Consider the following 14,517-nt stretch of genomic DNA (forward strand, 5'->3'; position numbering starts at 1 on the left):
GTCTTGCATATACAGGTTCCTGATACAGTTCACAGTTTGTCTCATTTTTTTTTACTCTGGTTGAATCCAATCTAAATTAAAATACAAAATGCCTAACAAGTGTACCTCCAATACGTGTTGTGGGAAATCAGAGAGACCTCTGCTGGTGTTTGTAACTCTTTAATATTCTCAGATGATGACCACTCAACCCATACTCAGACCTTTTGCCTCTGAGAGAGAAATAAATTAGGAGACAATCCTCAAGGAAGTCGGTCTTGTGGAAACATTTTCGGTCCATGAAAGTCCAGTTTGTAGCATGGAACCAACCCAGTACTGGAGCAGAAACCACCAGTTACAAAGGAGCCAGTAATTAGGGTCCCCACCCTACACGCCCCCCAGGTACAGCAACTGACCGTCTCCGAGTGTGAAACACACTCCCTTCTCGGACTAGGATACTTCACTGGGAGTAAACAAATGCCTGGGCAGAGGCATAGCTTAGCCCAAGTCACCACATCGGCCTGCACTTTAAAAGTGGTGCAGAAAGTCAAGCCACAATTGCTGCGCAGGATGCGTGTGATCACGTGCTAACCATTGGCGGAACCTTGTTTAGGAGAGGTGATTCGGATTTAAATATGTAGACTATAGTTGTAGATACGTAATATTTTTCAGCAAAATTACTAGTGTTTTTTCCCACATATGGCCTAGCCGCTAAAATTTGTTAAAAATAACAGTGAATTAATAACAACAAAAAAATTTTTTAAATAAAATAAAATTGGAAACGTGCCCAACTCTTTATGAACTGGAGAGATATCAAGATATTAGGCAGAATCACTGGTTTAGAAAAATATGGTATCCCAGTTCTGCTGTTCTGGAAATGAATTTAAGTTTTTCACTCAACATCCTGGAGAGACCTGATGGGTTCAGTCTCCACAGCAAGGGACAATGTTTATCACGTGCTGAGGTTTGCAATGCCGGCCACGTTTTCCCGGAGGTGGAAGGGGATGCACCTCATGGGTTTTAACACGCAGGACACAGTGTTTCCTGCTCTGAGACCCAGGAGTGCAAGTCTGAGGCCAGGAGTTGAGTCCGTTTGATTGCAAGGATTGGGGGTCCTTGGTGCTGCTGGGCTGACAGGATGTGGTCCCTCTCCAGGGTAGGAGTTCTGTGTCCTGTTTGGTCTCGTTTCTCTCTGCAGACACATGTGGGGTGGTCCACAGGCCGGGGCTGTCAGTGGAACGAGGCCCTCACCTGTCGGCCCTTCAGAGGCTGCGGGGGACGGTGATTGCTCAGCAGGAAGGCGGCCGGCTCGCCCTCTGAGGTGCACAGGAGGGTGCGAAAGGCGGCCAGCTGTGGAGGGAAGGGAGACCCAGAATCAACGTGCAATCCAGAAAATGGAACACTCTCTCAAGGAAAGAAATATCAATAGTCAGGCCCGCGATGAACCAAATTCAGAACATACACGGATGTTAAGTTGGCTACGTGAAATGAAACAAAGCATCGTTTTCAATGCATGGGAACTCTCAGCAGAGGGATGGGAAGTCTCAGCAGAGAAACAGAAATAGAAAAAGAGAGCCAAGTAGAAATTTTAGAACTAAATATATAATTTCTAAAACAAAAAGCTCCCTGGACAGACTTAACAGTCACATTGACATGAAAGACGAAAGAGCAAATGAACTTGAACGTGTATCGATAAAGGTAATACACAGTAACCAAAGCCATCGCCTGCAGCCGGGCCGGCGTGGCTCAGGGGCCGAGCATCCACTCATGAACCAGGAGGTCGCCGGTTCAATTCCCAGTCGGGGCACAGGCCTGGGTTTCGGGCTCGATCCCCAGCAGGGGGCCTGCGGGAGGCAGCGGATGGATGACTCTCTCACAGATGTTTCGATCTCTCTCTCCCTCTCCCTTCCTCTCTCTAAAAAAAAGTCAATAAAGACATTAAAAAGCCACCAACTGCACACTGATATTCAGGAATGTTGTTCTATGCAAACAATATCACAACAAAGGAAAAGAGAGAATTTTCCAGAAGGAGCCCAGAATGAAAGGCAAGTGTCCTGCACACTGGGTCTCCGCAGACGAGTGAGCCAGTGTGCATAGCTCAGGATGACCCGGAGAGACGCCGCGAGACAGGTCAGCCGGCCAACGAAAATGATGGATCTGTTATCCCGAGTATCAGAAAACCGAGTGTCTGTTCCCTGGCCCGGCGGTTAAATCAAGCATTTCTGTCCGTGACTCGGGAGAAACATGGACGTGAGTCAAGAAAAAGCAAATGAAAACCCTCTGATCTGCCCTTCAGGTCAGACAGCGCCTTGGCAAGAAAGAGCAGTGGGAAGAAGCTGGCACCGACTTACTACGAAGAGGATATATGGTGGGGTTGAAAAATAAATAAAAACGTTTCCCAGCAGCTTCAAAAATAAAGAGCTGTCATCGTGGAGATGAAATACCATCTTCCGGAAAGTGATTGTGACGTCAGTGGGTACACAAAGGGCATTTTCACCTTGCTGTATGAATACTCTTACCAACCCTTTTGTCTTGGGGATTTTTAAATAAACTTTTTATTTTAAAACAGTTTTAGATTTATGGGATTACTGCAAAGATAGTACAAAGGGCTCTCGTGTGCCCCACATTCGGTTTCCTCTTATTGCCACCTGACATTGGTCGGTACATTTTCACAACGAATGAACCACTATTCGTGTCATCCTGAGCGGAAGTCTACCCTTCACTCAGATTTCCTCTGTTGATTTTTTAAAAAATACTTTATTGATTTTTGGAGAGAGGGGGAGGGGGAGGGAGAGAGAGAGAAACGTCGGTGGTGAGAACGAAACATCGATCGGCTGCCTGCTGCACGGCCCCTGCTGAGGACCGAGCCTGCAACCCCGGCCTGTGCCCCGACCCGGAGTGAGACCGACAACCTCTTGGTGGCCCGATGACGCCCGGCCGCTGGGCCACACCAGCCAGGCCTGGAGTTCCTTTGTTTTTACCTAATGTTTCTCTGCTCCAGGATCCCACCAGGAAACAGCATAACACTTACCAGTCCCGTCTCCTCGAGCGTTTCCTGATTATGACAATTTCTCAGGCTTCCCTTGTTTTTTTGGTGACATGGACAGTTCTGAGGAGCACTGATCAGCTGTTTTGCAGGATGTCCCGTAACTGGGCTCTGTCTGACGTTTTTCTCATGGTTAAGACTGGGACTGGACTTGTAAAATATCTTTTGCTTCATTCTTAAGTCTGAAAACCACTATCACATTTCTTTATAATAATTTGGATTATTACTCAGATAATCACTTCAATCTGGTTTTGAATAAAAATGTCGGAAAGTGTTTCCACTATTGTAGATTTAATCGAACGCTTCGAAGTGAATTCCCAGTCTCGCTAACGCTCTGGGACTCCGCTATTACTTTATAACCTCTACCGTACAAAAAGCCACATTAATAATTAATATTAATCAACTGAGTCTCAAATAAGATACAGTGGCGAGTTCCCAGCGAGGCAGTCATAATCCCAACATTTGTAGAAAGTTGTCTTGATTGGGTTAACTTTATGCACTTTAAGGAAGCGCCATATATTTCTGTGTACTCTCTTCCAAATCACAGGTGGATTTTTTAAAAAGTTACCTTCCAAGTGGCTTTAAGGAATACAGACCCTTCCATATGAGCAAACACACGGCTCCTTATTGTGAAGTCATGTTAACTCTTCCTGTTTCTCTAACTATTCAAATATAACCACAAATTGTGAAGGCAAACGCTTCGGCGCCCCGAGAGGTGGAAATGAAATCCACCGGTAAGGCTGCCAACTCCGGGGCAGGTCATTATTCTGATGACACAACTCACCTTATTTCTAATGGAAAAAATTCACAGCAATTTTCATGTCAGTCAAGCTCTGGATTCCTATGCAGACCTTTATAAAGCTTTTAATGATTATGCCCCAGGTATTATGTGTCCTTCATCCTAAGACAAGGTCAACAGAAGTGGCCCGTGTTCCTCGCAGCCAAGGGAAATGTCCCTGACACGACCTTGGTAGAGGTCAACCAGCTCTAGTCTTTGATTGGGGGGAAAAACAAACGGCTGGGCAGGTGGCCAGCCCGGAACAGAAGTGCTTTATTAGCTGCAAAAATTATTTGACTACGTTCTTGCTAAGGTTTTGCAGCACGTAATTCAAAAAGGAAAAAAATCCCACTAGGCACAGCCTCCCAGGGCACCGGCGTCCACCCGGCACACAGTCAGTCGCCGTTTCCCAGCCGAGCAGAGTGTCTGGGCAAAGGGGCCGAGCCTGCAGACTTATCAGAAAGTGGGGAGGAAGCGTCTTCATAGAAGAGCCTCCGAGTAGACGCTCACAGCCCCTCCGGCGCCCCAGGGGAGCTCTGTCACCGGGAGCCCCGGGTCACACGGGTTCCTTCTTAAACTCGACAGGAGCACCGTCCGTGTCCACTGTGAATGTGAAACTGGACGGGGGCAGGTCTGGGGACTGAGGCTGGAAGGGCAACACCGCCTCCTAAGAGCAGCCTCTGTCCTCACTTTCTGCGTCAATCCCAGGCCCTTTACGTCTCAAACAGAAGGAAACAGAAGCAAACAGCGGCGCCTTCCAAGGGGCACCCCCCTCGCACTGCGTGTCCGCAGGCGGCGTCTCTAAGGGCTGGGGAAGAGACCACCGAATCGAGGTCGAATAGGAAAGGGCAGAAATCTCGTCTGGCCCAACCACATCGCTGATGAATGAGGGGACGCAGGCTTCACAGCGCAGCAGAAGTCGGGGGGTAAAAACTCAGCCCGGTTTCCTAGGGAATCGAATCACCCGCAGGGCCGCCTACCTGCTGAGAGCTGACGCTGATGGGCTGCTTTAGGATGATCCACGTGACGCTCTCGAGAAGAGGCGGGACCGTGAGTGACCCAGGGTACGTCCAGTAATCCCAGGACGCAGGAAGCAGAGACAAGGGGTCAAAGTTCGTGAACCGAGTTTGTTTGCCCTGCAGCAGGAAAGGGAAAGCCACAGATTACAACGGGAAAGCTTCCCAGCCCCCCCAAGACGAGCATCCAATGAGATAGGATTTCACTGGAATTCACCCATTCACGGAATTAGGTAGCCCCTGCCTTTTGTATTTTATTTTATTTTTTATATGTTTTTATTGATTTTTTAGAGAGCGAGGAAAGGAGAGAGAGAAAGAGATAGAAACATCAATGAGAGAGAAACGACATCAATCGGCTGCGTGTGCGCCCCCGACTGGGGATGGAGCCCCCAACCCGGGCGGTGCCCTGACCAGGCACCGAACCTGCGACCTCTTGGTTCACGGAATGATGCTCCACCACTGAGACACAGGCCGGCCGCCTTTTGTATTTTATAGAGAGTATCTGCCTCATCTAAACGCTTCAGAGGAAGTCGGACGGCACTTAGGTTTATGTGAAAGGATGAGATTTGTGTTCATGTAAGTGGTCTTTAAAATGAGTTGCAGCTAAAGGCTTGTTCTGTAGAACTCCAACAACGTAAACTAATCTTGCATCAGCAGAGCTCTGCGATTATTCTAGGTGACTGAGGCTCCTTCATACACCCAGGGAGTTCGTGCAGACAGGTCGCCGCTGCTCCGCCCGTCAAGGACGCGCCGACCTGCTCAGAGGAGGCAGTGCAGGCTCTGGCTCGGGCCACGGTGGTGAAAGAAGATAATTCAGCAGAAAACAAGGACTGTGTTAGTCATCAGTCAACGGGAGTTAATTTTACCTTTTCTTTTATGGAGTCCAGGATGTCAGTAATCTTTTGCAGTTGGGGATTGAATTCTCCGATCTGAAAACATGACATTTCACATGGTTACGGTTGCAGAACAGTCTGAATCACTCAGTTTCAGTCACGATTTCTTAATTCTTTAAAAAAACAACAACATCCCGGCCGGCGTGACTCAGCAATTGAGCATCGACCTAGGATCCAGGAGATGCAGTTCGATTCCTGGTCCGGCACATGCCCGAGTTGTGGGCTCGACCCCCAGTCGGGGGCGTGCAGGAGGCAGCCGATCAATGACTTTCATCATTGATGTTTCTCTCTCTCTCCCTCTCCCTTCCTCTCTTTGAAATCAATAAAGATATATTTTTAAAAAAACATAAAAAAACAACCACAAAACACCTAAGCCAGCCAAGAGCAAGCGGTGAGTGTCCTGGGCCTTGTCCTGCGTGAAGTCTGAACACGGAGAAACTGTTCAGGCTCCTTCGCTGAACTGTAAGTTTGACCCCTACACCTGTGGCGACAGCTCCCTACTTCAGATATAAGATTGTTTCAGATGCAGGTGAATTAGGGAGAAGCCTGGCTTGGGAAACATCCATCACACCTGCACCACGAAGCCAGGTGTGATGTTCAGACCCTCCACCCACCCGGACTATTGTGACATCAAAACACTAGAGGGAAGCCCTAGCTGGTGTGGCTCAATGGTTAGAGCGTCGGCCCGCAGACCGAAGGGTCCTGGGCTCGATTCCGGCCAAAGGCATGTACCTGGGTTGCAGGCTCAGTCCCCGGCCCTTGTTGGGGCGCTTGCAGGAGGCAGCCCATCGATGTGTCCGTCTCACATCGATGTTTCTCTCTCCCTTCCACTTTCAATGAAAAGCAATGGGAAAAAAAATATCCTCGGGAGAGAATTAAAAAAAAAAAGTTAGAGGAAAAATGTCTCCCACGTTCAGCCTAAAACGACAGGAGGTCCCGAATCAAGGCCACGTGCCACCCTGAGCAGATCCCTCCTTCCCCATTCGAGTGGGTGTCGTAACCAAGAGGAACACCCTGCAGGAGGAATGTGGTCCCAGTGGGAGTGGAGCGGCCCCACCCACCCACAGGTGTCACCACCGCCGGACCTGTCTGACCGCTTGTGACTAAGACACAAAAAACACAACAAAAAATGGTCAGTGCATTTGGGACAACGAACCCTTGTGGTCTGACCGGTGCTTCAGGAATCAGGACGTTCACCCCGACTCTGCCCTGTTCCCCTAACTACTGTGCGGTCACGACGCAGCCAGGACACAGGCTTTCCTCTCAGGGGCTCCCTTGCCACCTTCCGAGCTACTGCTGCTGTCGCTAATTAATAAAAATGATCAGCGGACAACAGGAGGGGTCGAAAGGCGAGGCTCCCGGGGTAGCTCTGGGCCCTGGATGAACCATAAACATACAGAACTTTGACACTCGTTTCGAAAGGAAAACATTAAACCTCGAGCAAGTTTGCTATTGAAAAATGGCAGAGCCCTGGCCGGCATTGCTCAGTGGTTAGAGCGTCGGCCCGGGCGCCGAAGGGCTGTGGGTTCGATTCCAGGTCAAGGGCAGGTACCTGGGTTGCAGGTTCGATCCCCAGTCCTGGTCGGAGCACCTATGGGAGGCAACCAATCAAGACGTTCCCCCCTCCCCGCTCCCTTTCTCCCTCCCACTCTCTCTAAAGAAATCAACGGGGAAAATACCCTCGGGCGAAGATTACTAACAACACATGGTAGGATGTCCGTTCTGCGGCTAAAACTCTGCTGTGCACGGCGGAGCAGTTATTTCAAAGGAAACCAGTGGGTTCTCACCTGTAGAAACACTCCCAGGACAGCTAGTCCGTCGGGCGCGTGAGCCGCCTCCACGAAGCTGGGGTACTTGTCCGAGTTCCAGTGCACTACATGGAGCTGGAAAGGGGGGGAACAGCGAGACGCCCTCGTTTCTCTCAACATCCTCAAAGCAGGAACGCGCGTGAAGCATGTATGCAGCCGTCCGTCCGGGCTGTGCGCTCACAGGCATCACGTTTGACACGCGTTCACGTCTGCCTCGAAGGCCCCGGCGCGTCCTGCCCCAGCCCTGGAGCCCCGACAATCTCCAGCCGCTGTTCCCAGGTGACCTGGGGCTCCCGAGTCTCCCACTCCCGGGACTGCATCGGGCGGCCTGAGGTCAGATCCCCGCCGGCTGAGAGGCGGGTGGGGAGTCGGGGGGCACCCAGGGGCGATCCGGCCGCGAGGACAGTGCCAGTGGTTCCTGGGACGCTGGTCAGGTGCTCATCAGTGTAGCCGAAGACCTTTGATGGCGTGACTGTGCGGATTCGCCCTCGGAGGCGCTATTTTAAGCGGCAGTCACACACCTGTATCCGGGGCTATGTTCGAATCCTTCGTGGGGAGCACGTTTTAATAGGGACACAGAGGCTTCGGGTGTTGGAAGCAGGGGTGCCAGGGGAAGGAAAGGAGAGGTGTCCTGAGGACCGGAGGAAGACGGGGAGGGGGGCGGAGGACCCGGGACTCTACAAAGTGGCCTCCTCACTTCCCACCTCTGCCCGAATGCAACTGGCCTGCTGCCAAACCCGGAGGTGTCCCAGTGTCCGCCAGGTACACAGCGCAGTGTCCCGCACATACGGACACGAGGACAGACTACCGAACAGCACACAGCAGAGCAGGAATCTCTCCTGGGGGTGTCTCATTCCCGGTTAAGGACGGACAACTGGGATGGAAGCCACGGGAAGCCACAGGCATGTGACACACCCAGATGGCGTGGCCAAGGTCACGACCTGGCCGTGGTGTCCAAGGACCTGTGAGAGGGACTGGCTTCCGATCAGACCTCCTTGGAGGGACTCCTCTGGCCCCCAGGGAGGAGGCGTGGGGGGTTTCAGGGACAATCACCTCTCCAGCTGACTGTTAGAGGAGTCAGTCTACCCAAACCCGTGTTTTTATCCCGTCCTCTCAGTGTAACTTTACAGCAATTAATACGGGGGATTCTGGATAAAGAAGAGAGGCCGTAAGCAGGGAACTTTAAAGCTGGGAGACAGGGCACCCCGCCCCGCAGGCAGCGTAGACGGTGGCCCCGTGATCCCAGCTGTGTGAGGAAGGAGCCCGGGGCCTCGGATGAGGAAACACGCTTGGTTCAGCTCTCGGGGGGCCGACCGTGCTCCCCCGGGAGGGGGGGAAGGACGTGAGTGTTGTTTCAGACGCCTGATGCCCACGCACCAGCACGTGGTGAGAGATGACGCCACAGACACAGAACCGTGGGAAGTGGCTCCTGAGGTTCAGGGCCACAGCCGATGACAAAACAGATGTGGAACCAGAGAGAGAGGATCTGCATATCCTCCCACTGGCGGCAGAGTGAGAACCGAAACACCACGGGGAGCCGGGGCCGGAGCCGTCCTGTTTGTCTTCCACGAGTCCCTCTCCCCCACACACCTTACCTCCCGGGAGCTGGGTCACGCCTGTTGGCACTTGTGCTTGATTAAGAAAGGAGCCAGCTCACCCCCCGCTCACGTGACAGCGGGTGACCGGAGCCCAGGGACGAGGGGCACCGTAGCCCCTGCAAAGTGGGAGTGACAGGCGCTCCCCGCAGGAGAACAATTTCTGAGTAACAGTATTATTCGACTTCTGTATTTTTGAGCTGTGCACTGTTCATACGTGGAATACACTTAGGATGCCAAGAATCACCATTCACGTTGAAATCACAGCTTTACGCTCAACTGCATATTTGATATGCTTATATATATATACTTTAGGCATAAACTGTGCTCACGTAAGTTCCACCCATGGAGTGACTATCACCGTAGATGAGTAGCTCCTAGGATAAAGCTTTGTCTGACTCCCAGCCCATCTGTCTGTCTGTACTGTCAAGAGTCCTCAGATTTAGTCCCAAATTAAATTTTCGTATGTTACAGCTCTAAATGGCTTTTTCCTTTCATCTGTTTTAAAAAATATGTTTTTTATTGGTTTTAGAGAGACAGGAAGGGGGAAAGAGGGAGGGAGGGAGGGAGGGAGGGAGGGAGGGAGGGAGGGAGGGAGGGAGGGAGGGAGGGAGGGAGGGAGAGGAACATTGATCGGCGGCCACCTGCACACCCCCGACTGGGGAATCAAGCCTGAAACCCGGGCATGTGCCCTGACCGGGAATCCAATCGATGGCCTCAGTGCACAGGACAACACTCAACCAGCTGAGTCCAAAAGGCCAGAGCTCTGGCTTGTTCATTTTTTCAACAGGCACAGTAACCCTAACCCTGAGTTGCTCTAAGGCTCAGGGCCGTGTGCAGCTTCTACACTGATGAACTCCCACACCAACGGTACTGCAACAATAAAGCAATGCCGTTAATGCCGCAGGCTGACGCAGCCAATAGGCTCGGGGCCTCTTAGAGGTCACGGAAGTGGTCCCTTACCCCTGTCCCTGACCCCCCGAGAGGACGGCTCTGAGTCACGAGCCTGCGCCGTCGGTGGCTTACCTCGGCCGCGTACCTCACTCCATCCACCACGTGCTCGGAGCCGTGGTCGTCAGCGGAGCCCCAGTGCAGGTGAAACTGCCGCAGCCGGTATCTCCCGGTGAGGGGACCCCCTCGCAGAACTAAACATCAACACAGTTGAAATCGTTAGCAAGAAAAATGTGTATCCGCGTGATGCCCCACCCGCGGCATCTCCCTGAACCGCTCAGCATGTCCGCGGCCTCCGAGGGACGTTTTATGGATGTGCCGTGGAGTTCGCGGACGGGAGTCCAGCTTCCCAGTGTGTGGGGAGTGAAAATAAACATTTTAGAAGGTGAGGGTCCAGCCCCAGCTGGTTTCGCTCAGTGGTTAGAGCGTCGGCCCTTGGGCTGAAGGGTCCCGGGTTGGGTCCCGGCCAAGGGCACGAACCTCCGTTGCAGGCTCCATCCCTGGCCCAGGTCGGGGCAGGTGCTGGAGGCAAGCAATCGGTGAGTCTCTCTCTCTCACATCGATGTTTCTCTCTCTCCCCCTTCCACACGCTCTGAAGAGCAATGGAAAAAATATCCTCAGGTTAGAATTAAAAAATAAATAAATAAAAATAAAAGGTGAGGGTCCACGAGGCAGATGTGCAGGGAGCGCGTGGGAAGTCCCGGCAGACACTCCGGTTAGAGAGCAGAAGGGAGTCACTCGAGGTGAGGAGTTGCCCTGTGGCTGGAGGACGTCCGGCTCCGAGGAGGGGGCGTGAGGTGCAGAGGCCCAGCGGGCGGGCAGAGAGCCTCCAGCACTCGGAAGACCTGGGCTCACGCTGGCTTTACTGCCGGTGACCTTGCAAAGGGAGGAGAGAACCTCTCACAGCCGGCTGCAGCCATTCGAGCTCTCTGTCCCTCTGTCCCAGACAGAGTGGCACCACTGGTTCTTGCCTTGGACAATGCTCGTGGGGAAGAGACTCCGCTTGGGTCCCTGCCGTCCCCATCACCTTACACGGGAACTGTCACTACGGTGATCAGAATAGATATTTGATGAATGCATGAAGAATATGTTTGATTTGGCCCGGCCGGTGTGGCTCGTTAGCTGAGCATTGTCCCGTGAACCAGGAGGTCAGGGGCTCGATTCCTGGTCAGGGGACGCACCGGGGTCTGAGGCTCGATCCCCCGTATGGGGCATACAGGGGGGAGCTGATCAATGGCTCTCATCATTGATGTTTTTCTCTCTCTCTCTCTCCCTCTCCCTTCCTCTCTTCCAAAAAAAATCAGTAAAAACATATTTTAAAAAAGGAAATGTTTGATTTGGCTTTAAACAGTCTCCAAGATGCTTCACAGGTAAATGAGCCGGAAAGGCAGGCGTCCCTAAGTGACGGCAAGCAGCACGGATGCCACGGCCTTCAAGTGAAATCAACACCCCGGCTGCCCGTCTCTCCTCATCTGCTGCACAACAGGACCCGAGCCACGCCGTGAAGTCGTGTCTCGCAGCTAACACGCAGATGAGAAGGCTCAGGAGACAGCCCGCGATACCCAAAAGCACACGTGGTCGGGGAAAGGTCCAAGAATCGGGGCTGACCTGGGGAGAGCCTGCCCTGAACCCAGGGTTTAAACCCAGATTAGCACCACTCCGCCTAGTGGAGCAGCAACGCCTGCCTCGCACTCTACAGGGCCGGGCTCCACATCTGAATGTTTGCACCGAGTTATCCGACCTGCGGCCTTGACCAGCATGTATCTAATGGGAAGACCACCCTCTGGGAGCGGGGTTCCTGGCGGGGTGGGAAGAGGGAGTCAAGATATATCGGTGAACTTCGCACTGACGTCCAGAGAGTCTCAAATAAGACAGTTACCCTACTGTGTACAATAAATAATGGCGGTAAGATAATTTTTAATGAGAAAAGAAGGTACCGTCCAATCGTCCTAGCCCCTCAACCCCCCGGCCCCCAGAAAAGCCCACCTGATTTGTCCTCTGTGTCATCGAAGTCAACGTTGAAGGAGTGGCCACTGTTGCTGATGATTTTCGCTGAGCTCGCGTCATACTTGATGTGAAGGGGTCGGAGGGAAGAGTCGAACTTGGCTTCCTTGGTCTTAATCTCAATGGGGGACTGCTGGTCCCCGTCGGCGATGGGGAAGAGGTCAGGCCAGTGGACAGGACCTTGAACACACAGGACAAAAGAGAAGGACCACAGAAGTGATTTCACCCAACCAGTCCTCGTGGGGTATGAGGTTCTGTGCTTGGGGTTGAAGGGAGAGCGGGGATTAGACAGACAAGGGCTCGTCCTCAGGGCCCTGGCGTCTAATTGCGTGCGGTCATTTTTACAAGACCAGTTGCTCTCGTTAGAGGGATGGAAACTTCCTGGTTTCCCTTCACTCGTTTTCAGAATTAAACAGACCCTTGTAGACAGAAGAGCGTGTGCGTTTTATAAGGTACTTTCCAAAGGCACCATCCTGCCAAACGAGAAACAACAGCACAATTCATCACTGAGCACAAGGAGATTCAGTCTCAGCTCCAAGAACGAGCTGTGGGGGCCCCGGCGCTCGGTCCCGTGACCAAGTTCACGGCCGAAGGAATCACAGGAGCCGGGTTAGCCTGCAGCCCAGGAAGGGTGCAGCTCTGAAGGACGCCTCCTTCCCCTTGTCCCGTCCCTGGCTGGCACCTTCGCCGTCACCCAGCCTCATCCAAGGGCCTGTGATGTGCAGCAGGTAGTCTGTAAACTCCCACACGGGAAAATCTACAGGCAGGGGCTGCCCCGGGCTGGGAGAGGCAGTGCTGCGGGTGGTCTGCAGGGAGCCTGGCAGCAATTTATTTCTCTCTGCACTTCGGGGAGTCCTTTTGGGGTGATCGCCAACGCTACATGTGAATTCCAAAGCAGGGGACAACGGTCACCCTGATCCTCTGCTCAAAAAATCCAAACAGGCTGAGAAGAAACTATGACACTGACGTGGCCGAGGTCACACCTGGTCGGGCCTGGTGGACAGAAGGAGCACGTTCGGCCGGCTCCCGACTATGATGCGTGAACATCGCCAGCAAAATTGGGGTCAGCTACACTGAGTCCAGCTGGCTAATTCAAAATATAAGCATTTTACACTGTAAAAAGAAAGAAGGAAAGTCCTTGCTTACGGCTTATCACAGAAACAGCACTGCATCTCCTACTTACGAAATCCTCCCGCTCCGCCCTCCAGGACTCTCCCTGGATGCCGTCTAGTTTTTATTTTTATGTGAAAAAGTCCTCCACTTGGCCCCCACCAGGTCGGACTTAACCTGAAGGGCGCTGGGCTTCAGAGAGGAGCGTGTGTCGCAACGTGGCCCACGCCTTTCCAGCCGGGAAGCAGTTTCTTTCTCCCCCTAATGACTTGCTCTCCTGTTCCCAGGGCTGTATAACCAGACCATTTTGAAATATTTAATATTAAATATTAACCACTAGGCTAGGTTCATGTCCCTGCCTCTTCATGTAAAAAAAAAAGAGAGAGAGAGAGAAAATGGTTTGCTTTGGATTGTTCAGGAGACAAGGAAGCGTCTTGTTCCTGCGGCTCCGTCAGTCACTGCGTTTTGCGCCTGTGTCTTAATGTCAGTGACCTGTGCTGACCCTCGGGCTCTGCAGGTGCAGGAAGGAGAGGGTGAGGCTGGGAAGGAGCCAGAACTGCGCCTTCACCTTCCAGAAAGAAGCCGGCAGGTGTCCCAGCCGGGCAGGGGCACGGGGGTGTCACAGTGGCCGAGACATCCAGGTCCCTGGGCTCCCCCACAAGGCCCCCCGAGATTTCAGGGCTGCAGGTCACGTGACTGGAGTTTCCTAACTATAGGGACTGGCACTTTCCGTGCCTTCTTTCCCCGCAGTGCGTGAGGGGCTCACCGGGCAGCTGCCCTGAGTCAGTCCTGTGTCCTCAGACGGCCTCCAGCTCACAGGGGAAGTGCCCCCCCCCCCCCCCCCCCCGCCTCCCGCCCTCTGGAGGCAGTGCTCGCCGGACGTGAAATCTGGGGTCTGGGGGAACCTGGCCCACTGTCACCCCAGGGCTGACACCCCAAGGGCGGCTCCCGCACGTGGCCCCGACGGCCGCGGGGCAGGGCCGCAGGTGTCCAGGCTCCTGTGCGCGCTCAGGGGGCGCCCCCACCCCACCCCCGGCCCCCCGCCCCCCGGCCCCCGGGCTCTCACCGTTGTGCTCCGCGTACCCCCAGCTGAGCCGCGACATGGTCCGCAGGGTGAGGGGGACAGCAGGGGCCCCGGGCGCGGCGCACGAGTCGGGGCTGGGCGCGCGCTGGAGCCGGTCTCAGGGGCGCTGGGCCGCCGTCGGGGGGCGCGCGGGACGAGCCCGAGTCAGGGGCGCGGGTCGCGGCTCGGAGCGCAGGAGACCGTGGGTGCTGGGGCGCCGGCGAGGGAGGAAGGCGCGGGCTGGGGCTTCCCGCCTGGCGCGCGAGTTCCCGGAGAC

At 53.6% G+C, this 14,517-nt stretch overlaps 1 protein-coding gene across 1 annotated transcript; it reads right to left on the reverse strand.

Annotated features, from left to right (window-relative positions):
* Nucleotides 1-1,137: 1,137 nt before the first annotated feature.
* LOC107526483 (carbonic anhydrase 13) lies at nucleotides 1,138-14,280 on the reverse strand. Its single transcript, XM_087825594.1, has 7 exons — nucleotides 14,203-14,280; nucleotides 12,050-12,326; nucleotides 10,139-10,257; nucleotides 7,497-7,592; nucleotides 5,683-5,745; nucleotides 4,781-4,936; nucleotides 1,138-1,326 (listed from the first exon to the last, which is right to left on the reverse strand). Exons 1-7 carry the CDS (start codon nucleotides 14,278-14,280, stop codon nucleotides 1,207-1,209), a joined length of 909 nt encoding a protein of 302 aa, XP_087681720.1. The 3' UTR covers nucleotides 1,138-1,206.
* Between the last annotated feature and the right edge of the window lie 237 nt (nucleotides 14,281-14,517).

Source organism: Miniopterus natalensis, chromosome 16, assembly GCF_054644295.1.
Source record: "Miniopterus natalensis isolate mMinNat1 chromosome 16, mMinNat1.hap1, whole genome shotgun sequence".
Taxonomy (NCBI): domain Eukaryota; kingdom Metazoa; phylum Chordata; class Mammalia; order Chiroptera; family Miniopteridae; genus Miniopterus; species Miniopterus natalensis.

What these genes read in the sequence shown, in the direction of transcription:
- LOC107526483 (XM_087825594.1), bottom strand. Translation starts at nt 14,280, where the DNA reads ATGTCGCGGCTCAGCTGGGGGTACGCGGAGCACAACGGTGAGAGCCCG. An exon ending in GGCGGGGGGCCGGGGGTGGG is followed by an intron (nt 12,327 to 14,202) that starts GTGGGGGCGCCC and finishes TTCAACCCCAAG; the next exon opens with CACAGAACCTCATACCCCAC. An exon ending in TGGACTCCATAAAAGAAAAG is followed by an intron (nt 4,937 to 5,682) that starts GTAAAATTAACT and finishes TTCCTGCTGCAG; the next exon opens with GGCAAACAAACTCGGTTCAC.